The sequence below is a fragment of the Esox lucius genome, chromosome 13 (assembly GCF_011004845.1).
Source record: "Esox lucius isolate fEsoLuc1 chromosome 13, fEsoLuc1.pri, whole genome shotgun sequence".
Lineage (NCBI taxonomy): Eukaryota > Metazoa > Chordata > Actinopteri > Esociformes > Esocidae > Esox > Esox lucius.
In genome coordinates, this window is record NC_047581.1 from 28,691,718 (window position 1) to 28,713,709 (window position 21,992).

At 40.3% G+C, this 21,992-nt stretch overlaps 3 protein-coding genes across 3 annotated transcripts; all 3 read left to right on the plus strand.

The window, feature by feature from the left end:
* The first annotated feature begins 1,138 nt into the window (after positions 1–1,138).
* LOC105014507 (granzyme A) lies at positions 1,139–6,958 on the plus strand. Its single transcript, XM_010876900.3, has 5 exons — positions 1,139–1,268; positions 2,265–2,433; positions 2,932–3,073; positions 4,314–4,580; positions 6,585–6,958. Exons 1-5 carry the CDS (start codon positions 1,208–1,210, stop codon positions 6,735–6,737), a joined length of 792 nt encoding a protein of 263 aa, XP_010875202.2. The 5' UTR covers positions 1,139–1,207; the 3' UTR covers positions 6,738–6,958.
* Positions 6,959–17,617: 10,659 nt separating this feature from the next.
* On the plus strand, positions 17,618–18,838 carry LOC106024613 (duodenase-1-like). Its single transcript, XM_034296529.1, has 3 exons — positions 17,618–17,886; positions 18,256–18,409; positions 18,700–18,838. The coding sequence occupies exons 1-3, from the start codon at positions 17,628–17,630 to the stop codon at positions 18,836–18,838; spliced, it is 552 nt and encodes a 183-aa protein (XP_034152420.1). The 5' UTR covers positions 17,618–17,627.
* Positions 18,839–19,428: 590 nt separating this feature from the next.
* On the plus strand, positions 19,429–21,684 carry LOC117595403 (granzyme K-like). The gene is made up of 2 exons (XM_034296217.1): positions 19,429–19,562; positions 20,178–21,684. The coding sequence occupies exons 1-2, from the start codon at positions 19,434–19,436 to the stop codon at positions 20,322–20,324; spliced, it is 276 nt and encodes a 91-aa protein (XP_034152108.1). The 5' UTR covers positions 19,429–19,433; the 3' UTR covers positions 20,325–21,684.
* Positions 21,685–21,992: the final 308 nt, after the last annotated feature.

The window sequence follows — 21,992 nt, forward strand, 5'->3', positions numbered from 1 at the left end:
AACGCTTATTTTCCCCATGGAGGATTGTAATGTGGTTACAGTAGCCTAACCTATGATTCTTACAGATGGGTGATGCTACAATTCAACAGTTAACATCCTATCATGCCCTGTGGCATGTATAAAATTTTTTAGGAGGCCCTGTTGACCTCAGTATTGGATCAAGATGGCAAGAGGAAAGAATTCAAGTAACTTTGAAAGTGGGTTCATTATTGGGGCACAGATGGCAGGAGCTTCAGTCAAAGAGGCAGTGACTGAAGTTAGAGCAAATGCAGTGTTTATAACTTACACAGATATACATATTTTTACACTTGATTTTGAAAGACCCTATTTACATTGTTAGATGCTCTATACTGTAGATAGTCATTGTAACAACGAACTATCAACAAACTCAGATTTTTACAAAAAAAAATTGGTTTAGATGTCGACCATTTTCTGGTGACCTTCAGCACATTTCTCACATGTTTTTTTTAATCTTCTTGTAGCCTCTAATAATCTGCTAGCACAACCACAGGGTTGTATTCTAGATGTTGTCATGAGAGGTGAGAGATGATTCGTATCCTTGGGTTCTGACTTAAACAACAATAAACATTTAAGGAAGATAAGAACATTTCTGAGAAATGCCTCACCACTTCTGGTAGTGGCTCATTGTTTTAATCCTTGTATTGCACTTCCTTTGTCACCGCCTTGCAGACCTACAGACATGAACACAAATACCACACACATTTATAACACGTACTGCAGAGTCATTAAACAGTACAGTCATTTAAATGTCTGATCCCCTGAGCGGAAACTTTTAGGCTTTGAGAAGACACCTGGATTTTCATTAGTTGTCAGTTATAATCATCAAAATTAAAAGAAATAAACATTTGAAATATATCAGTCTGTGTGTAATGAATGAATATAATATACAAGTTTCAATTTTTGAATGGAATTACTGAAATAAATCAACTTTTTGATGATATTCAAATTATATGACCAGCACCTGTATATTCCAACGCAGTTAATTTTTTGGGACGTATATGATCTGTGTGTGTTAATTTGTGTGTGTGTGTTTGTGTGTGTACTGACTTCCACTTCCACACTTAAGACAACTACCACATCCTTTCTACTGAGTATAAATAGTGATATCATAGAAAGACCAGAGCACCTCTGCTTTCTTCAGGCCAACCCCAGAATACATCAAGACCCTCTGAAGGACCAGACCATAATGCTCTTCAGAGTCCTCTGTCTCTGGTTCTTCATGATTTTACCTTTATATCTGCAAGCAGGTAAGCGTGTGTGTGTGTGTGTAGGTGTGTATGTGTGCGTGTGTGTGTGTGTGTGTGTGTGTGTGTGAGGACCTTTTGCAAGTCCTCACAAGATAATACTCCATATCTGGCTTAGGGGTTACATTAAATAAAAATATTAATAGTTGGGGTTAGTGTCAGAATTTACATCACATTTATGATTAGGCATTATTGGTTAGGGTTAGACATTAGTGCTAAGTTAAGTTTAGGCATAAAGGTTAGGTTAAGGTAATGGTCATCTACTTAATACTTAGTACTCATTTCTAATGTTAGCAATGATGCAATGAGAAAAATACAACTCCTCAACACAACCAAAAATAAACATTTCAGTTTTCTAGTAGAATCCTAAAGTATCAAAAGTATCTTACTGTGAAGGTATACGTGGTGAGTGTTCCGTTTTGGTTTATCCCTTTTGTTTTGTATGTTTTCAGTGCTCAGTGTTATTTTTCTATTAAAAATACATCATCGACTGCCACTCTGCCTGCGTCTGGTTCCTTCCTCTCCACCCCTACGCCAATTGTGACACAAGCAGACAAAGGCTGTCGATGGCCTAAATTATTAATCTGTCTTGTATAAAAGCCGCCGTGTTGCATGAAGTTAGCTATTTAGCTAACTGGCTATCAGTCGAGGGGAAAAACAAACAAACAGAGGAAATTCAAAATAAGCCACCTTACGCGTGAGACTGGTTCAGAGCAGGAAACGCTGCCCCTCCAGACGTGGTCTTTTAGATTGTGGAAGCATTTTGACTCCCTGTGTCATTTATAACACAAAGCCCATTACCTCACTCCTTCATGCCAATTACGAGTGAAAATGATTTGTCAAATCTCTGATGCACACCACCTAAGGGTCCCCCAGGGTTAAAGGGTCCTTTGAGGTTAGGGCAAGGGAAACATTTTCTTTCTGGTCCGCACAAGTTCGGAAACTTGTCTGTGTTGGTGTGTCCCTAAATTGTTTGACCCTCTCTTGCATGTCTTCTAGGTGACTGTACAGAGATCATTGGTGGATATGAGGTCAAGCCTCACTCAATACCCTACATTGCCTTATTGGAGAACTTCAACCATAACCTGGTCTGTGGAGGGATGCTGATCCACAGGAAGTGGGTCCTGACTGCCGCTCACTGTCTGGTGTGGGGTTTACCCTGGCAGAGGTGGGTCGTCAGCCAACACTACCAATATGTTTGCATCTCAGGCCCAGGTTCAAATCAAGTACATGGCTAAATCACATTATTATTAAAATATGAATACTGCATTATTAAAATGGTTTTCTAATATTTGGGACTTCTTCAATTTAACAAAACAGTATTTCTAAGCCGACTATAATACTTTAATTCTTAAATTTTCAGATAATTATTTCAGAGAGTTGAGTATTTTTTGTAGCCTAATGTGGTTATATTGTTAGTCAAGCAACCAAAAGGAAGCTGGTTTCTAACCCCCGAGGGAATATCTGTTGTTGTACCATTGAGAAAGGCACTTAAACCTGATAGCTCCTGTAATACCCTTCATTTAATGTAGTCAAGAAAAAAATCACATTCATTATTTAGATGAAATTTATGTAGTTTAGCATCTGTATTTCCCTTTGCCGCTGTATTGTGTCCTTTAACTAATGTTGTGGTTTATTGAAACACATTTAAATTCACTGAATTTAGGAATATCAAAACTGTCCATCTGGGCCTCCACTCACTGAAGAAAGCTAAACCATCAATAGTACAGAGTGTGGAAGTGAAGAAGAACATCCCACATCCCAAATACAACCCTGTGACTTCACAGCATGACATCATGCTACTCCAGGTGAGGAAAACTACTGATCAATTATTAAAACAAAAAGTTTTTCTTAATCATTTCCCGACAACATCGTCAAATCACATCTTAAAAAGAGATTGCAAGGAGAATTGACACCTTTCTAGAGTAAAAGAGATGTCAGGTGGCCCAACTTTGGACCAATGCAAGAAATGCAGCTTCTGTAGTTTGAAACCAACAAGTGGGTGATCTGTTGATTTACCCTTGAGCAAGGCACCTTACCATTACTGCTTCGTGGTCACTGTTGATAATGGCGAGTTATGATGTGCGAAACATAACTCAAAATGTACACACTGTTATTTCTAAACACATGACGTGAAATTGGACAAATACACACACTGTGTATCTATTATTCATAAAGCAATAAAGGCCTCAAATGAATCAGACCCCCGTTGCTGTATTTATTTAGTATCTATTTGTTCTCATGGCCAAATAAACAATAGACTGGTCTTTGATATGGCATACAGACTCAGTACTGTGAACAATATTTGAATCTTCTATGCTTATGTTACATGGGATTTCTACTAGTTCCATTATAAACCTTTATTCATTAGTGTTGTTACAGAATAGTTGCTGAAATGTTATGTTTTTAATAGGAGTGTTCCTCGAAATGTTTAGTTGAATCTTGTAATATATTGAGGATACATTAAGGAATGTTATGTTTTTAATAGGAGAGTTCCTCGAAATGTTTAGTTGAATCTTGTAATATAATGTATCATTAAGGACAAGGAAACCTGGGGAGAACTGTAGCCCATGATGGTTATCTGAGTCATTGTGGGCCCCCGTTTACCCCCTCCAGACTGGTGACACCGCATGTCCCACCAGTGAAAGGCAGATTTCCTGGACAGACTGGGCTCTGTATGAAGCCCTGAACCCAAACCAGAGTAAGGCAGATTTCCTGGACAGACTGAGCTCTGTATGAAGCCCTGAACCTAGGGTTTTATACAGGGAGATGCAGACGTACTGAACAGACTGAGCTCTGTGTCGGTTCCCTCCCGCATGGTGATCCACAATAAATATAAAACCCTTCCCAGACACTTCCCTACTCGTCTTGTCTTGGTTTTATCCAAAACAGTCCTACCTCTAGGGTAACCTCCTACATTGTTCTGTTTTTAATTAGCATTGTAAATAAGAGCTATAAAAAACAATGAATCCATAATGAATCCTGTCCTGTTTAAAAGGCCCTAAGTGTACAAATCATGACAGACATTGACGGAAAATCTCCTTTTAGCTGAATAATCCAGTGAAGTTGTCCAGAGCTGTGAGCTTCAAGCCTCTACCCAAGCCTCTGCCCGACATCAGTGCTGGGACACAGTGTTTTGTAGCTGGATGGGGAACAACTTCAGAGGGAGGATCCCCATCTGATGTCCTGTTGGCTGTAAACGTCACTGTGATCGACAGGAAAGCATGCAACTCTCCTGAAAGATACAACGGCACAATCACCAAAAGAATGTTTTGTGCTGGCTTCTTGAACAACCACCCTGCTGACTCATGCCAGGTAATAATATATGATGTGTGTATGTGGGAGGGTGGTTGCCAGGTAATAATGTATGATGTGTGTATGTGGGAGGGTGGTTGCCAGGTAATAATGTATGAGGTGTGTATGCGGGAGGGGGGTTGTCAGGTAATAATGAATGCAATGTGTATATGCGGGGGTTACCAGGTAATAATGTATGCGGTATGTATGTGTGTGTGTGTGTGGGGGGGGGTGGGGGTTCCAGGTTTATTATGTATGCTGTGTATATGTGGTGGTTGCCAGGTAATAATGTATGCGGTGTGTAAGTGGGGGCTGCTAGGTAATAATGTATGGAAATGTTTAAGTGGGGGGTTGCCAGGTAATAATGTATGGAGTGTGTATGTGTGGGGTTGTCAGGTAATAATGTATACAGTGTGTATGTGGAGAGGTTGCCAGGTAATAATGTGGGTGGTGTGTGTGTGTATGGGGGGGGGGTTGCCAGGTAATAATGCATGCTGTTTGTATGTGGGGGTTGACAGGTAATAATGTATGCGGTGTGTATGTGTGGGGCTGCTAGGTAATAATGTATAGAATGTTTAAGTGGGGGGTAGCCAGGTAATAATGTATACAGTGTGTATGTGGAGAGGTTGCCAGGTAATAATGTGGGTGGTGTGTGTGTGTGTGTGTGGGGGTTGCCAGGTAATAATGTATGCTGTTTGTATGTGGGGGTTGACAGGTAATAATGTATGCGGTGTGTATGTGTGGGGGGGGGGGGGTTGCCAGGTTTATTATGTATGCGTTGTGTATGTGGGGGTTGCCAGGTAATAATGTGGGTGGTGTGTGTGTGTGTGTGTGGGGGGGTTGCCAGGTAATAATGTATGCTGTTTGTATATGGGGGTTGACAGGTAATAATGTATGCGGTGTGTATGTGTGGGGGGGGTTGCCAGGTTTATTATGTATGCGGTGTGTATGTGGGGGTTGCCAGGTAATAATGTATACAGTGTGTATGTGTGGGGTTGCTATGTAATAATGTATGGAGTTGTAACGAGGACGCGCGTGGAGGACGCGCGCCACCCCTCCCGACGCGGTGTTCGGTGGCACGTCATCGCCTGCCTTCTAGCCACGCCGCTCCTCCTCCCACGGCACTGTCCTGTCTTGTTATTGCACGCACCTGGTGTCCATTCCCTCATTAGATCGCATATATAAGTTCCTGTGTTTCCGGGTGTCTTTGTGTGGTATTGTTCTATGTCCTTTGACTGTACCGGAGAGTACGTCTGCACGCTTGTGCGCTTTTGTTTTGCGTGCCATTTTTCACTGTGTGTTAAATACAAAGAAACGTTCATCGCCTCCCTGCATTTGGCTCGCCTTTTTTCAACGCACTCCACTACACACACCTCGTGACAGGAGTGTTTAAGTGGGGGTTTTCCAGGTAATAATGTATGGTGTGTGTAAGTGGGGGGTTGCCAGGTAATAATGTATGTGGTGTGTATGTGTTGGGTTGTCAGGTAATAATGTATACAGTGTGTATGTGGAGAGGTTGCCAGGTAATAATGTATGCTGTTTGTATGTGGGGGAGTCATTAAAGGATTCAAAGAAGTTATGGATCATGACCCTGTTCCATATTCTGTACAGAAGGCACCGGTTAATAATGCACAATGAATGGCCAACGAAAGGCTCGGCTTAAAACCTGATTGCCTGTCATTGTGTTGTCTGAGATAAACAAAGGGGATGATAAGATACTTAGAGAAAAGGATGATTTCAGTGGAAAACATGAGATTGTTTGTGCATTGGCAGGGCAGAAACAACAGTAAAGACAAAATCCTCATCCCCAGTTGCTGAATTGCAAAATGCAAAGCTCAATCTGCCTCTTCCAAATAATGATGATATTGAATATCGATATATCTGTCAATGGCACCTTGCTGGATTGTGAATTTCATACCCTGGTCATTGACTCACTGTAGGGCAAGGAATAAAATGTAATGTAGATTATCTCTCTATATAAAGTAATTATTGTCATGTAACCAGAAACTTGTCTGTGTGTTTCAGGGAGACTCTGGTGGTCCGTTGGTGTGTGATGGTGAGCTACGAGGAGTCGTGTCGTTTGGTAATGGTTGCGGTCGCAAGAGATTTCCTGGAGTGTACACATTCATATCTAAATATGATGAGTGGATCCAAAATACCATTAAAACCTCTGAGTGAGTGTTTGAGTGAGGATGTATGTACATAGAGCAGCCTACATCTCTTCGACAAAATCTGAATATTTGTTTTTTATTATTGAACAGCTTGATCTAATACTATAGGGTTTACCTTAAATCTTTCTTCTCTACTAAAGCAAATAAGATGTGCACTTACACCGATCAGCCATAACATTATGACCACTGACAGGTGAAGTGAATAACACTGATAATCTCATGGCACCTGTCAGTGGGTGGGAGATATTAGGCAGCAAGTGAAAATTCTGTCCTCAAAGTTGATGTGTTAGAAGCAAGAAAAATGGGCAAGCGTAAGGATCTGAGCGACTTCGACAAGGGTGAAATTGTGATGGATAAATTACTAAATCTGAGCATCTCCAAAACTACAGCCCTTGTGGGGTGTTCCCAGAGTGCAGTGGTCAGTACCAGTCAAAAGTGGTCTAAGGAAGGAAAAGTGGTGAACTGGCGACAGGGTCATTGATGTACGTGGGGAGCGACGGCTGGTCTGTGTGGTCCGATCCAACAGATGAGCTACTGTAGCTCAGATTGCTGAAAACGTTCATGCTGGTACTGATAGAACACAGTGCATTGCAGTTTGTTGCATATGGGGCAGCGTAGGCGCAGACCAGTCAGAGTGTTCATGCTGACCCCTGTCCACTTCCGCAAGCGCCTACAATGTGATCATCAGAACTGGACCACGGAGCAATGGAAGAAGGTGGCCTGGTCTGATGAATCATGTTTCCTTTTACATGGATGGCCGGGTGCGTGTGCGTCACTTTCCTGGAGAACACAAGGCATCAACGTCCACTATGGGAAGGAGGCATGCCGGTGGAGGGAGTGTGATGCTTTGAGCAATGTTCTGCTGGGAAACCTTGATTCCTGCCATGTGGATGTTACTTTGACATGTACCACCTACCTGAGCAATGTTGCAGACCATGTGCACCATTTAATGGCAACGGTATTCCCTGATGGTATTGGCCTCTTTCAGAAGGATATTGCGCCCTGCCTTAAAGCAAAAATTGTTCAGGAAGGGTTTCAGGAACACTGAGTTTAAGGTGTTGACTTGGCATCCAAATTCCCCAGATCTCATTCCGATCAAACATCTGTGGGGTGTGCTGGACAAACAGGCCCGACCCATGAAGGCCCCACCTTGCAACTTACATGTCTTGAAGAATCTGTGGCTAAAGTCTTGGTGCCAGATACCACATCACACCTTCAGAGGTCTGCATTAAATTCCAGCTTAGTTGCTTGTAATATTAAACATTTACCATTGCATAATGCTGTATAAAATCATAATCTTCCATTATTGAGATAATTGTTTTTATGTTGCTGATGATCATGTTCAAGTAAAAGTTCATACGTGTTAGACTTATTTAGCTTATAAAGTTAATCACATGAGTTTTATTTTATCTTATGATTTTATTCTATCTGTGCTGGTGTTCTTTTAAGAACATGATGGCAAAGTATCCAGTAACCTAATACATTTGATATTAACTTCAATCTTTAATGTTTCTAATCGATCTTACCCACACACTATCATTTGCCATTATGACAGTTTTTTTTTCTAACAAAACAAATCCCTATAATCTTCTCTAAGTCAATATGACATATTGTGAATTATTAAATGTAACTGATTTAGTAAATGTTGATTGTTTGTGTAACAATTTCTGAGTGACCAGAGATCAAATAAATATTCTTAGGATAACAATGAATACATTCAAGGTATTTTGTTAGAACTAGCAGTAAGGATACATGCTGCACCAGAACTTCTCAGTTACCTGGGGGAAGAAACACTTTGGGAAAGAAAACCCCCGCTTGCATCACGCTATCATCTGCATGAGCCACGTCCCAATGCACCACACCTACAGTAGTGGTTGGAGCATCACAAAATAACTCATTAATTCAGACGCAGCGCAGAATGAATTAAATGCAGACACAAGGCACACACCATCCCCGTGATTTATACACTACTTCTCTGGTTCCAGGTTGACCAAACCGAGCACACAGTAACAACATAAACATTTGTTGACATTTTTAATATTTTCAATTGGTTTTAGTCTTTTTAATATTAAGTCTTTCCGGCAAAACCCATCATGTCAAACTCAGGATATTGGTCTCTGAGAAATGACCTGGGTTAAGCCCTGAGCATATGTGCAAGACTTTTTGTAAATCTAAATAAAACGGACTAAAATATTGAAAATATTAACTCACAGCACGACTGTGTGGTGGGTGTGGTCAATTTGGTGCCATTTTGGTGTTTTTAACACACAGTAACATGGCAGACCTTATGGATACATCGAGAGGAGAGGCACCGATGTATACCAAATTTCATTATCATAGGAATGTACACATGAGTATGGATTTCATTCTGGTGGACAATAAGACCTATAACTTGGAGGCTTGTTATAAGAAGATTACAATCAATAGGTCACAACTTATCAACTAATGGCCCTATTTCATTGACCAATCACCTGGTGTCCCCCGACCCTAGTGAAGAAGACAATGACATAGACTAGATATAGATATTTAATGAATCTGAAGCAACACACATGAAACTATCACCACCTAGTGGTTCAACTGATCAAATATGATTCATACTCAGATGATCCTGTTAACAGTCCTAGTGGTGGTAGGGTCTGATGTCAGGATGGAGATCCTATCTGTCCTGTTAATGCTAGTGTCTGATGTCAGGATGGAGATCCTATGTGTCCTGGTGGTGGAACAACTACATTCTGAAACTGATATGCAGGAATGTGATAATTAGTATAGTATCAAAAGTGATGTCTGTTTGGCATTCTAGCCTGTATTTCACCAACAATTTGCAAAGTCTGTTTAAGAAGGTGGTGTTTCAGTCCATGGTTTATGGTGCAATATATATCATTGTGTCTGTGTCTTTGTGCACCTATTTTCATTCATTATTTCCTGCCCCTGTTGTCCCTCATCACGGACACTGTTTCAGTTCAAGCTTCCCCAATGTATCTGGTCGCTCTTTGTTTTGCTTTGTACCCAAATGTAATGTTGATCCATCTTCTATTTTGTTCCAGGTCTACTTCTTTTATCCAGTATTCTGTTTTGTTCCTGTCCGTTCTCTTTTATTTATTAAATGTCCTCCGTTCTCCCTGCGCTAGTGTCCTGCCATGGTTTCCACGTTACAATTTCACCTGCCTATTAAGAATGTCATCACAATCATGCAGATCATAAGGTGAGGTAATGAGAGAGAAGACACATTTGTCTGCACAAGTTGTCTTCAATAATGTTTTAAGATACATCTATACTTTATGGAAGGGCATATGTATAGCAAGAGGATAACGCAATAATATACATAACACTGTGAATAGCAGCAATTTAAAAGCCCTATAGCCCCTAACAGTGTAGTCAACCGAGACCAGGTCATGACCAAGACCAGAGTGTATTGAGACCCAGACAAAACTAAGACAGGGGAAAGGCGCGAGTGGGTCAAGACCAAGACCAAGGCAGGTCAAGACGGGATCAAGACCAAGACCAAGGCAAGGTGAGACCGGATCAAGACCAAGACCAAGGCAGGGCGAAACCGGATTAAGACCAAGACCAAGGCAAGGTGAGACCGGATCAAGACCAAGACCAAGGCAGGGCAAAACCAGATCAAGACCAGACCAGTCCGAGTGCCATACAGCATACTACTTGTTTTCAAAGCAACATATAAGATACCTAAGAGTTCCAAAGAGGTCAAACCTTAAGTGGACTAACTGCAGGTGTAGCCGTCATTCAATTTGAAAAAAACATGTAATTGGGAAGCAGTTTAAAAAATGATGACGTAATATGCCAAACCTGATCACCTGCAGTAGCAAAGCGCCCTTCATAAATCCAAGCTTGGCACCAAAGGTAAACACACGAACGGTGAGTGGCTAAGTTTAGAGTTTTGTTGCATTTTAGAAACATGAGAGATTGTAACATTCTGTGACCTATAAGTGCACTTCGGGGTTTCATTATAATACCCCCTCTACTAAAAACTCTCTCCACTGGTGCAGAGGAGAAAGGGACTGTCAGCACCTTCAGTGCCAAACCATGGAGTCGTGGGAATGTCTCATGGTTTTTGGCCCAGAAGACAAGTGCATTGTCAGTGTCAGAGATGAATGGCATCGAAGTATTTGGTAATCTGTGTTAGAATACTCGAATCCTGGGCTGAGCTGCTCTTCTTATGAGCCTTGTAGCGGGACAAAAGTCGTGGGCATTTGACTGGCGGCGAATCATTGGGTGGACCCACATTCACAGCCCCTGAGTCAGTTGCATCTCCTCCACTGTCCATCATGTTCTCCACCCTTGAGATCAGTGTCTGACAAACACAAACAAATACACAAACACAATGACTAGGTTACATATAAATAAAACTAACAATTGGCTTACATTTTTTTTAAGTACTTGGGGCAGGCGAGTACAAGGATTTTACAATATTTGTTTTGGTAGACCAAGAGTTTACAAAAGTAAACAGATGAAAACCCAGTGAATTAAACAATAGGAATATTTAAGGCCTACTGTTTATAAAATGTAAGACATTTTAAGATTTGTAGTTTTGCAAATGACAATACTAAAGGCCAAACTGTGGATCTAGCATGGTAGAAAAAAAGTACACATTGTGGTTAAAAGGTTCCTCTCTTCCTTTCTCTTGGGCCATGTTCATTTTTGTAAAGATTCCAGAGAATCTTTTCACCACAGACTAATGTAGGGCCTTGACAAATGGCTGGCACTGCATTCGGGTGTATTCCATCTTGAGGAGATGTGTATTCAAGTCTAGGACAGTTGGAACCAATATGCTAATGATAACAGATTTCTCTCCTTCTGTCAGGTCTGTTGCCTCGGAGAATAGTTCCACTGGTTCCACTCATTCTCATAGTCCTTGCTGCACATTTTGTTCAGGGCTTTGTAGTCCAGAGGTGTAAAGGCCTGTACTTATTTGAAAGTATTTTTCCAGTGGTGCTTGTTGCTGGAACAGTCTTATTAGGGTCAAACATAGCCTTAAACTTGTCTCTGAATTGTGAGCTGCCATGTAACAGAGTTGTGAACCGTGATGTTTTGGCTATAGTGTGAGCTATGATAAAACCACAGAAAGGGCATGATTGAGTGATTGAGCAAGCCGAGGTGACTCAAAACACACCAACAGTAGGGTTTGACTAGGTACAAAACTAGATTTTATCTGTAACTGTATAAACTGAAAATCAGCACTCTTAAAGCACTTTTAATTAATAAGTACTTTTTTTCATAGAAGTGGAGGCGCATTACTCGGTCTCCACTCTCTGTCTCTGCTTTCACATCTCTAGCTCTCTCTCCCAAGTGAAGGAGCGCAGTACAGCTGCGTTTTACTCAACTTTAACAAGTCGACAGAGGTATGCAGCTGACAATAGTTAATAGTTAACTGTAACTTTATATTCATCATTGGCTGCATAGCTTTATGTGGCTGCATAGCTTTACAAAAGCTGGCAAAGAACTGAAATTAGTGCCCTGAGACATACAGTATATACTGTTTTATAGGTAGCTAATCTCTTGGGGTAAAGGGGGAAGAGATTTGGTACAGTTTTGGTACAGGGGCAGATTGCAAACGTTAGGTATAGCTAGCTTTGCTAACGTCACTTAGACTTTACTCAAATATATATGGCCCTCAAATCACATGACAACAGCTCAATAGACTCACTGTGTCACTGTATAGAGCACATAAATACCTGGATGAACCAAAAATGTCTACAATTAAACCAAGATAAAACAGAGATTATTGTGTTTGGCAACAAAATTAAGAGAACTAGTATTAGTAAGGAGCTGGATTCTCGGGCCCTAAAAACCAGGGACCAAGTGCGTAATCTTGGTGTTCTGATAGACTCAGATCTCACGTTCACCCGTCATAGCAGTCACCAAAACAGCATTCTATCATTAACTATATAGCCAGAATCAAGGGCTTGGTGTCCCAAAAAGACCAAGAGAAGCTCATCCATGTTTTTATCTCTAGTAGGGTTGACTACTGTGATGGCCTCTTAACTGGACTAGTAGAGCCCAGAGTCCAAACTAAACTTGGCAAAGCTGCGTTTAGCAGTTATCTTGCCCACAACTAGAATAAACTACCAGAAGATCTTAGACGTGCCACGGCCCCTTTTCCATGATGTGTGTTTTCGTGTGTCTGTTTGTTTGTCATGGTAACGAACTAGGGGCCGTGACATCAGCTCCAAGGTGATGTCGGTGCCCAGCTGTTTGCCGTCACTAATCATCCACTGCATTTAGGATGAGTCCAGACGTTCCGCCCCTGCCGGATTGTTAAGTCGCATTTGTATGTGACGAATATAGCCCCTAATACACCACTACAGGCTGTAATACAGCACTGTAGGCCCTAAAACACCATTATTGCATATGCACCAGCTTTAGTCTTTTGGCAGCCTTTAGCAAAATTGGATTTTGGGCTCCCTCTCTCCTGTTTGTCAGAGCTCTCTAGCAGTTGGAGGTCCACTTGCAGTTGAGGCCCGAACTTGGTTATGCCCAGAACCAGCCCTGTGAATAGTATATTATGTCTGTGCATACTCGGTATTGTTGTCTTTGTCTTCATCTTTGAAGTGGAAAATCACACTTTTTGAACTACACAAAAACTGAGAAGCAGACAAACGTGTAATGAATTCAGTCAAACATGTAATGAATTACGCAATTTATTGTTTAATATGAACATTTTGTTACTATATGTACCGTCATGTGAATACTGTACGTACACACACTCCGGGATGGGGTATTTTTGTTAACACATATTTCTAAACTAGATTCCAACCACATAAAAAAAATGAAAAATCTAAGTATGCAATTAAGATAAACAAATTTGCTATTTCCTTATGCAAAAAAAGTTAGTACCCATACATAAAATGTCTGAAATGATGTTCATGAAAAACAAATGCCAGTCATTAGCGTGTAAACTGGGAGGGTCCAGCCTTCCATAAAGATTATGTCTGGTCTTAACCATTTGGGTGTGTGGTAATACAGCAAAACACCTATCTGAAGCCCTCAGAAGAAAGATTATTGATGAGTCTGGGAGGAGTTACAAAGACATTTCAGAGCAATTCTACACAGGCACAGGTCATCCCATCAAATTCAGGCCAAAATTTCACCGAAAGATAATCATAGAAATGTCTGAGAACACCACGGTGACGTCATAGGATCTGCAGGCCTCTCTTTCTGTTATTGATGAAGTGCACGAGTCACCTGTCAGAAAGAGACGGCACACACCTTGTCCACATGGGAGGTCAGGACAGGAATGAAGAACCTCTGCTCTAATAAAAGACCACTAAGAAATGACTGACACAAAAAGTAAACAACAAGTTGTGTCAACTGTGCTTAAATGTAAAGCTTACATTAGGAAAGGAAAATATAATGAAGTACAAAATAAGTCAAGCTAGTGTAAAGCAAGAAAACAGGAAAATGAAAATGACTCCGGTGTTCGTTTTGATTTAGACAGTTGTTCATTTTGATTTAAGATTTTCGCATTTAGTCTGTTGATTGATCATATCTTTGGGCTTCTAGATGTAAAGGCTTTCAGTATATTGAGCCCTCACAACAGAAGCAGTTTGCAGTCTGTGTATGTTAAACTTGGATTTAACCAGTCAGGAAGTTGAGCTCTTAGTTGTGGTAGAAGCAGAAATAATTATGGCAAAACAAGCAGTTGATATGGTTGCCTGCTAAATGACTTTGACACGTAACATGTTCTGCAAAGTACAGCTAGAACCTGATAAGGCCAGATCTGATCTAACATTTCTCAGTAAATTTCCAGTGACTCAGAAATGATGAGTTGTCATTAGTTAAACCTCAAGTACATAAATAATTTGTCATGATCAGAACTGAATGAACTTCTGCCAACATTGCTTCTTTCACATTGATTATAATGTTTGTGTTACCTCTAATAGATTTTGCAAAGCACTTCGAACTTCTTGTGGGTCACAAGAGTATCAAATCAAAAAAAATTACAAAACGCATTTCTCACATTTCTCACCTTTATTGCGTTTCAAAGTGCTCACCAAATATTAATAAATAAATGGTGAAAAGAAAATATACTAGGCAAATCAATAAGTGAGACATTGAAATATTAGCAATTAGTTTGTGGCATAAAGTCAAAAAACATAAATAAGATACAGTGCCTTCTGCAATTATTGGGAGTGAAAAACAATTTTTACCTTCATCCCTGAAACGTTTGGATTTCAAAACAAACAATTACTAGGACATTAACTGTCTGAATTCTTCAACCCATTGACATCAGGGGCAATTATTGATATTAGTACCTCTGAATAAGTGTCTGTAAAATGTCTCAAATGAAAGATGTACTACAAAGATGTACTATCTGATTAAACAATTCTGATAATTTATTTTAGTTTCTTTCTTCTGCCTCAGAGCAGATGTGTTGTGATTAAAGTCAAACCACAAGTACACGAATACTGTCATGCCTCTCATGATCTTAACACTCATCTCCCCTCAAGTACATACTGTATATATTCAGACCCTTTACCATGTCATTCCAAACGTGCTTTTATTCATATTTACATTAATTTGTAAATGTATAAATGAATGTATGCATTTTGTAATATTTGTATTGCTACAGATCCAAACTGGTTCTATATTTAAATATGAAAAAAATAGTTGTTTCTTTACATAAAGATGGCCTTGGCTATAAAAAGATTGCCAAGACTCTGAAACTAAGCTGCAGCACGGTGGCCAAGACCATACAGCAGTTTAACAGGACAGGTTCCACTAAGAACAGGCCTCGCCATGGTCAACCAAAGAAGTTGAGTGCACGTGCTCAGCGTCATATCCAGAGGTTGTCTTTGGGAAATAGACATATGAGTGCTGCCAGCATTGCTGCAGAGGTTGAAGGGGTGGGGGGGTCAGCCTGTCAGTGCTCAGACCATATGCCGCACACTGCATCAAATTGGTCTGCATGGCTGCCGTCCCAGAAGGAAGCCTCTTCTAAAGATGATGAACAAGAAAGCCTGCAAACAGTTTGCTGAAGACAAGCAGACTAAGGACATGGATTACTGGAACCATGTCCTGTGGTCTGATGAGACCAAGATAAACTTATTTGGTTCCGATGGTGTCAAGCGTGTGTGGCGGCAACCAGGTGAGGAGAACAAAGACAACTGTGTCTTGCCTACAGTCAAGCATGGTGGTGGGAATGTCATGGTCTGGGGCTGCATGAGTGCTCCTGGCACTGGGGAGCTGCAGTTCATTGAGGGAACCATGAACGCCAACATGTACTGTGACATAATGAAGCAGATCATGATCTGGAGACTGGGCCACAGGGCAGTATTCCAACATGATAACGACCCCAAACACACCTCCAAGACAACCACTGCCTTGCTAAAGAGGTTGAGGGTAAAGGTGATGGACCGGCCAAGCATGTCTCCAGACCTAAATCCAATTGAGCATCTGTGGGGCATCCTCAAACGGAAGGTGGAGGAGCGCAAGGTCTTTAACATCCACCAGCTCCAAAATGTCATTATGGAGGAGTGGAAGAGGACTTCAGTGGCAACCTGTGAAGCTCTGGTGAACTCCAGATGGGTTAAGGCAGTGCTGGAAAATAATGGTGGCTACACAAAATATTGACACTTTGGCCTCAATTTGGACATTTTCACTTAGGGTGTACTCAATTTTGTTGCCAGCGGTTTAGACATTAATGGCTGTGTGTTGAGTTATTTTGAGGTGACAGCAAATGTACACTGTTATACAAGCTGTGCACTCATTACTTTCTATTGTAGAAAAATGTCATTACTTCAGTGATGTCACATGAAATATAATCAAATGTGAGGGGGGTACTCACTTTTGTGAGATACTGTATATTTTTTTGTACTTGACTTTGTACTTGAAATGAGCTCAGATGCTTCCTGTGTCCTCTGGTCATCCTTGAGATGTATCTAGAACTTGATTGAAGTCCACCTGTGGAAAATTCTGGACATGATTTGGAAGTGCACACATCTATCTACATATGGTCCCACAGTTTGCAGTTCACATCAGAGCAAAAACCTGCATGTTATCACTCAGCACCAGGGACAGGGAGACTAGTCAAAATTGAGAGAAATATGAACTGAGCAAAATACGGAGAGCTGCTTGAAGAAAGCCTGATCTGCAATGCACACAACCTCCGATTTATCTTTCAGACCCAAAGCCTACAGCCAAGACATCACTGGAGTCTGTCAGTGTCCTTGAGTGGACCAGCTAAAGCCTGAAAACTTGAACTCCATTAAACATCTGTGGGGGGACCTGAAGAATGCAGTTCATTCTTGGTCCCCATCCAATCAGACAGATAATGAAAGGATCTTAATGATACAGTTGAACGAATTGCTAAAAGGTCTTGTGACTCTCGAGCCAGTAAAAAAGAAAAGTGTGACCTCCACATTACTGGTGAAAGCAGAGCTACAAGGATTGTGTTATTGCTTTAACCACATCAGACAACATCTTGTGTAAAGGCAGGTTATGCCATTTCTGCTTTTCTTTTGAAAAGTGGTTGCAGGCGACATGACCAAGCAAGCGTGTGATCAGTGTTTGAGAGCTGCCTGCAAGTGTCATTTTAATTTGTGTCCGAAACAGCCCACATAAAGCAGGTCCATTAATGCCACAGCATGTATCATATTATCAGCATTGGCATCTCTAATCTCCCACTTATTTAACACCTCCAAAGAGATAATGCATACACTTACAATAGCGATTTCATGATTTTAATCAATTTCAGATCATCTAAATAAGAATCCCAATTAATCAGAAAATATAATTTATTTTACACAGCCCTATATACTGCATGTCTGTAGAGTGTCTTGAATTAGTACATTACCACGGCTACATTCAAAATTAAATGAGGAAGTGAGAGCCACAATATGCCTTCCTGAATGTCTGTTGAATGTGTTTGTATGTGTGAATGTCTGTGTGTGATTTACTGACTTTCCCCCAACACACATTTCTTTGGTTAATTGAGAAAACAACCACATCCTTTGAGTTGAATGTATATGAAGATCTAAGGGCAGAGAGAGACCAGAGCACCTCTTTCTTCAGACCAAAACCAGATCTAAAGAAGACTTATCCTCCACATCAGGACCCTCTGAAGGACCAGAAAATGACACTCTTCAGAGTCTTCAGTCTCTGGGTCTTCATCATTCTATCTTTGTATCTGCAAACAGGTAAGTGTTTGTGTGTGTGTGTGTGTGACAAACCTTTTTACATGTTTTGAATAATTTGACTACCCTAATTAGGACATGCTGTGTATTTGAATTAAAGGGCTCCCATTAGCATACCTGTTGAAGAAAATTTTTGTTTTTGCTTTTTTTTAACCTCATCCAGTATCCAGCTGTATGTTTTCACTCTGTCGAACAATTTCAGTTTCACAGATCCTTGAGTGTCCATCTCTCTTTTTGAAAAATGTATTTAATCTCAATGAGACCTGGGTAAATAGAAAATAAATACGGGTCTGTATGTACTGTAATTAGTATTTACTGGTTAGCATGTCCCTGTTTTTACTGACATCAATGTAAATATCTATATTCCCCAAGGTGACTGTACAAAGATAATTGGTGGAACAGAGGTGAAGCCTCACTCTCTCCCCTACATGGCCTTAATCTCTCGGAAATTCAATGAAACACACACGTCTTGGTGTGGAGGAATCCTCATCGACAGTGAATGGGTCCTGACTGCCGCTCACTGCGGGTTAGTTGTCCTGTTGCCACTTGTGTTACATTGTATCTCTATGTGATCATTTGACATTGGATTGTGGATGTTGTCATAAGGAATGAATGTGTTCTGTACCTGACTGTGGATGTTGTCATGTGGAATGAATGTGTTCTGTACCTGACTGTGGATGTTGTCATGGGGAATCAATGTGTTCTGTACCTGACTGTGGATGTTGTCATGGGGAATTAATGTGTTCTGTACCTGACTGTGGATGTTGTCATGGGGAATTAATGTGTTCTGTACCTGACTGTGGATGTTGTCTCTAGTGAAATGGAGTTAGTGTATCTAGGTGTCCACAACATGAAACAACCTGGCCATGGTGTAAAAGTGAAAAGGAACGTTCCTCATCCTGACTACATGACTGAAAAGAAAGGCAACGACATCATGCTGGTCCAGGTAAGGTGAATTACTAAACAATCATTTCCCATGAAGATAATAAAGTCATTATCATGTCTCACATAACTAGACAGATGAAATGCTTCTATGATGAAATGCCTTGTTCACACTGCTGTGGCAAGATGTTGTTGGAAATATAGATTTGTAAATGTTATATTAGTTTTTATATTTAATCAATGTACATAAGGTGATTTGGTAAAGGATTCTGTTGAAACACAAAAAAGTAAAACCATACATTTTGTATTTTAATAAGATTAGAAGGACAGGCCACAGAAAAGAGAAGCACTAGCTACTCCAGAAGTATATATAGTATTTGTAACATTTTACTTCAAGAGTATTTTAACTACTTCACCTGGTAGGTTAATTTTGCACTTTTTTGTTACCTGATATAATGAACGCAACCCCTAGCACTGGGACTCATTCTGCCAGATTGTTAAATGAAAAAAGCTGTCAGCTAGCCATTGTCAGACCAATGGTTTCAGCAAATAGTACCTGTGTAAGGCCACAGAGAGAATTTATTGTATAAGGTAATTTAAGTGCAGTACATTTTGCACATTTCCTCACATACCGAGTGCCTCCTGTTTCCTTTCTATCTGACGTCCTGATGTCTGCCAAAGTCACTGTGATTGACAGGGTGACGTGTAACTCTACGGAGTACTACAACAAGGACCCCATCATTACCGCTAACATGCTGTGTGCCGGCTATGACATAGACCCAGCTGACGCCTGCCAGGTAATTTCACATGTGTCTCTCTGTGTATGTGTGTGTGTGTGTGTGTGTGTGCAGAGGAAGATTTTTGTATGTAGATTGTCCCTTCAAACTCCCAGAGCTCAATACTGCCTGTTTTGTGATCCAAGTGGGTAGTGGACACATTTTGGGGATATCTGAGATCTTTGTCTTACACCAACTGACCATGTTTACAGACAGTAAACTCCAAAATATCTGTGTGGGGATTTTTTGTTTTGCTCTTGTATTACCAGCCCTTTGGATTTGAGATAATGCAATGCGGTTGAAGTGCAGTACTATCAGGTTTCATGTGAAGATCTTTTATCCTTATCGGGTGAAAGATTTAGATCTTTTTTTTTAAGTTGTCATATTATGTACTTAGTAGCATGTCCTTTGAATGCGACGAATGCCTGAGGTCCTAGACACAGATCTGCATTGCAGCCTGTTCAGTTCTTGCCGGTTTTAGAGCCTTTCATCTCTGGTCTCGACTTTTGGTACCCTGTAATGAGGGGACAACATGTAAAAAAAAAATATTTATCTGAAATAGAATCTGCCAAGTTGCTGTTTTTAAAGTCTTGCAGTGATAACTGTCCCCTATGCTGCATTGTCTCTGTGTTCCAGGGAGACTCTGGGGGTCCGTTGGTGTGTGATGGTGAACTAGAAGGGTTAGTGTCCTATGGTGAGAAATGTGGCATCAAGACCAAGCCTGGAATTTACACATTCATACCTAAATATAACAAGTGGATCCAGGACATCGTTAATTGTTAAAAGAACTTCATATTATTTTCTTAATATTTTTCTTAAAATAAATGTGTCCAGATTGTTGTCACTCCGGTATTTAGTACTTTGTGCACCTTCCCCTTGCCAAGATAACAGCACTGAGTTTTCTCCAATAGTTTGATCAGGTGGGACAAAACATGCGAGGGAGGTGAGGCCATTTATCTAGTCATGATCTTTCCTGTATGCATTTCCGACATTTTGCAATATTAAGCAAACTCCTCCAGGCACTGATACTTTTGTGTTGAGAGTGAAAGTATGTTTCAATAATGCATCCAAATAACTTTTTGGCATTGAGGTGGCATGTGATTCTAGTTTTAGAGACCCCAAGGTTCCACAAACATCTGATTTCTACAACTGTGAATGGTTTCCCTCTTCAGGCGTCCTCCACACTGTGCATGTGATTTCTTCCAGACAGCTTCTTATTTCTTCCCCTAATAGTTGTTATGGGTATTTTCAGGGTCATTGCTGTTTGTTTGATGGACATTGCCTAAATCATTCAGGTCAACAACCTTTTGTCCCTTTACTTTTGCATGACCTATGACTTTCACCATAGATGGGGGATGTGGCTTTGATTGTGTTGCTCATCTCTTTACCTCAGTGAACCAGGATGTAATGCATTACCACTTAAGTGTTCCTAATGATTCGGATAAAATTGAAATAAATATACATCAGCAGGAAGATACTTCCAGTAGAATTAGTGAAGCCCTAGGGTTGCAAAAAAATGGCTTATGTTTGACATATGTTTGAAGAAGATATGCATTTGTTGATAAATAATGTTTTGTTTCAACATTTGACCCCAATTAAAGGTTTGATTTTGCTTCACTGTACATTCAGCTGAAGACAGGTTTACACACTTGCACTCAATTAATTCTCAAATAAATGCATATGTTAAAGATATACTATTATTGGAAACCATATCTATAACATCTTCTCCATTTAACATTAAAAATAACTAAGTGCATTTGTAAGTGAAGTGGCATGATTTTATTTCTTGAGCCTACATGCATTATCAGAGCCTTCACACATTATCAGAGCCAACACACATTATCAGAGCCTTCACACATATGGGTGATTATTAATAATAATGTTTTTAATTTACAATGTTGTACACTTTTTTCAAGGCTAATGATATTAATTGTCAAGCTTATAACCTCTTTTTTATACTAACCGAAAGTATGACACAGTTAAAATGATACAGTAGAGGCCCACTGCATAGCCAATATAGGAAATGTGTTTAATTTAATTCATAAAAAACTTTTCATACTGTTAAGTCTGGAAATTTGGACACTGACACAATGTTCATAATTTGGCCTCAGTAAGCCACCCCAATGGATTTGAAATGAAACAACCGAGAGGCAATTGAAGTGCAGACTTTCTGCTTTAATTCAAGGGCTTGAACAAAAATATTGTATGAAATGTTTAGGAATTGCAACCATTTTCATACATAGTCCCCTTATTTCAGGTGCTCAAATGTAATTTGACAAATTTACACAATCATAGATAAAATGTTCTGTTTTAATACTTTGTCGAGAATCCTTGGCAGGCAATAATTGCTTGAAGTCTGGAACGCATGAACATCACCAAATGTTGGGTTTCCTCCTTTGTGATGCTTTGCTAGGCCTTTACAGCAGCTATCTTCAGTTGTTGTTTGTTCGT

Excerpts from the sequence above, each read along its gene's own strand:
- LOC117595403 (XM_034296217.1), top strand. The coding sequence starts at position 19,434 with ATGTCTGCCAAAGTCACTGTGATTGACAGGGTGACGTGTAACTCTACG. Across the intron at positions 19,563-20,177 it reads ACCCAGCTGACGCCTGCCAG|GGAGACTCTGGGGGTCCGTT; the intron begins GTAATTTCACAT and ends TCTGTGTTCCAG.
- LOC106024613 (XM_034296529.1), top strand. The coding sequence starts at position 17,628 with ATGTCTGTGTGTGATTTACTGACTTTCCCCCAACACACATTTCTTTGG. Across the intron at positions 17,887-18,255 it reads ATCTTTGTATCTGCAAACAG|GTGACTGTACAAAGATAATT; the intron begins GTAAGTGTTTGT and ends ATATTCCCCAAG. Across the intron at positions 18,410-18,699 it reads CTGACTGCCGCTCACTGCGG|TGAAATGGAGTTAGTGTATC; the intron begins GTTAGTTGTCCT and ends TGTTGTCTCTAG.
- LOC105014507 (XM_010876900.3), top strand. The coding sequence starts at position 1,208 with ATGCTCTTCAGAGTCCTCTGTCTCTGGTTCTTCATGATTTTACCTTTA. Across the intron at positions 1,269-2,264 it reads ACCTTTATATCTGCAAGCAG|GTGACTGTACAGAGATCATT; the intron begins GTAAGCGTGTGT and ends CATGTCTTCTAG. Across the intron at positions 4,581-6,584 it reads ACCCTGCTGACTCATGCCAG|GGAGACTCTGGTGGTCCGTT; the intron begins GTAATAATATAT and ends TGTGTGTTTCAG.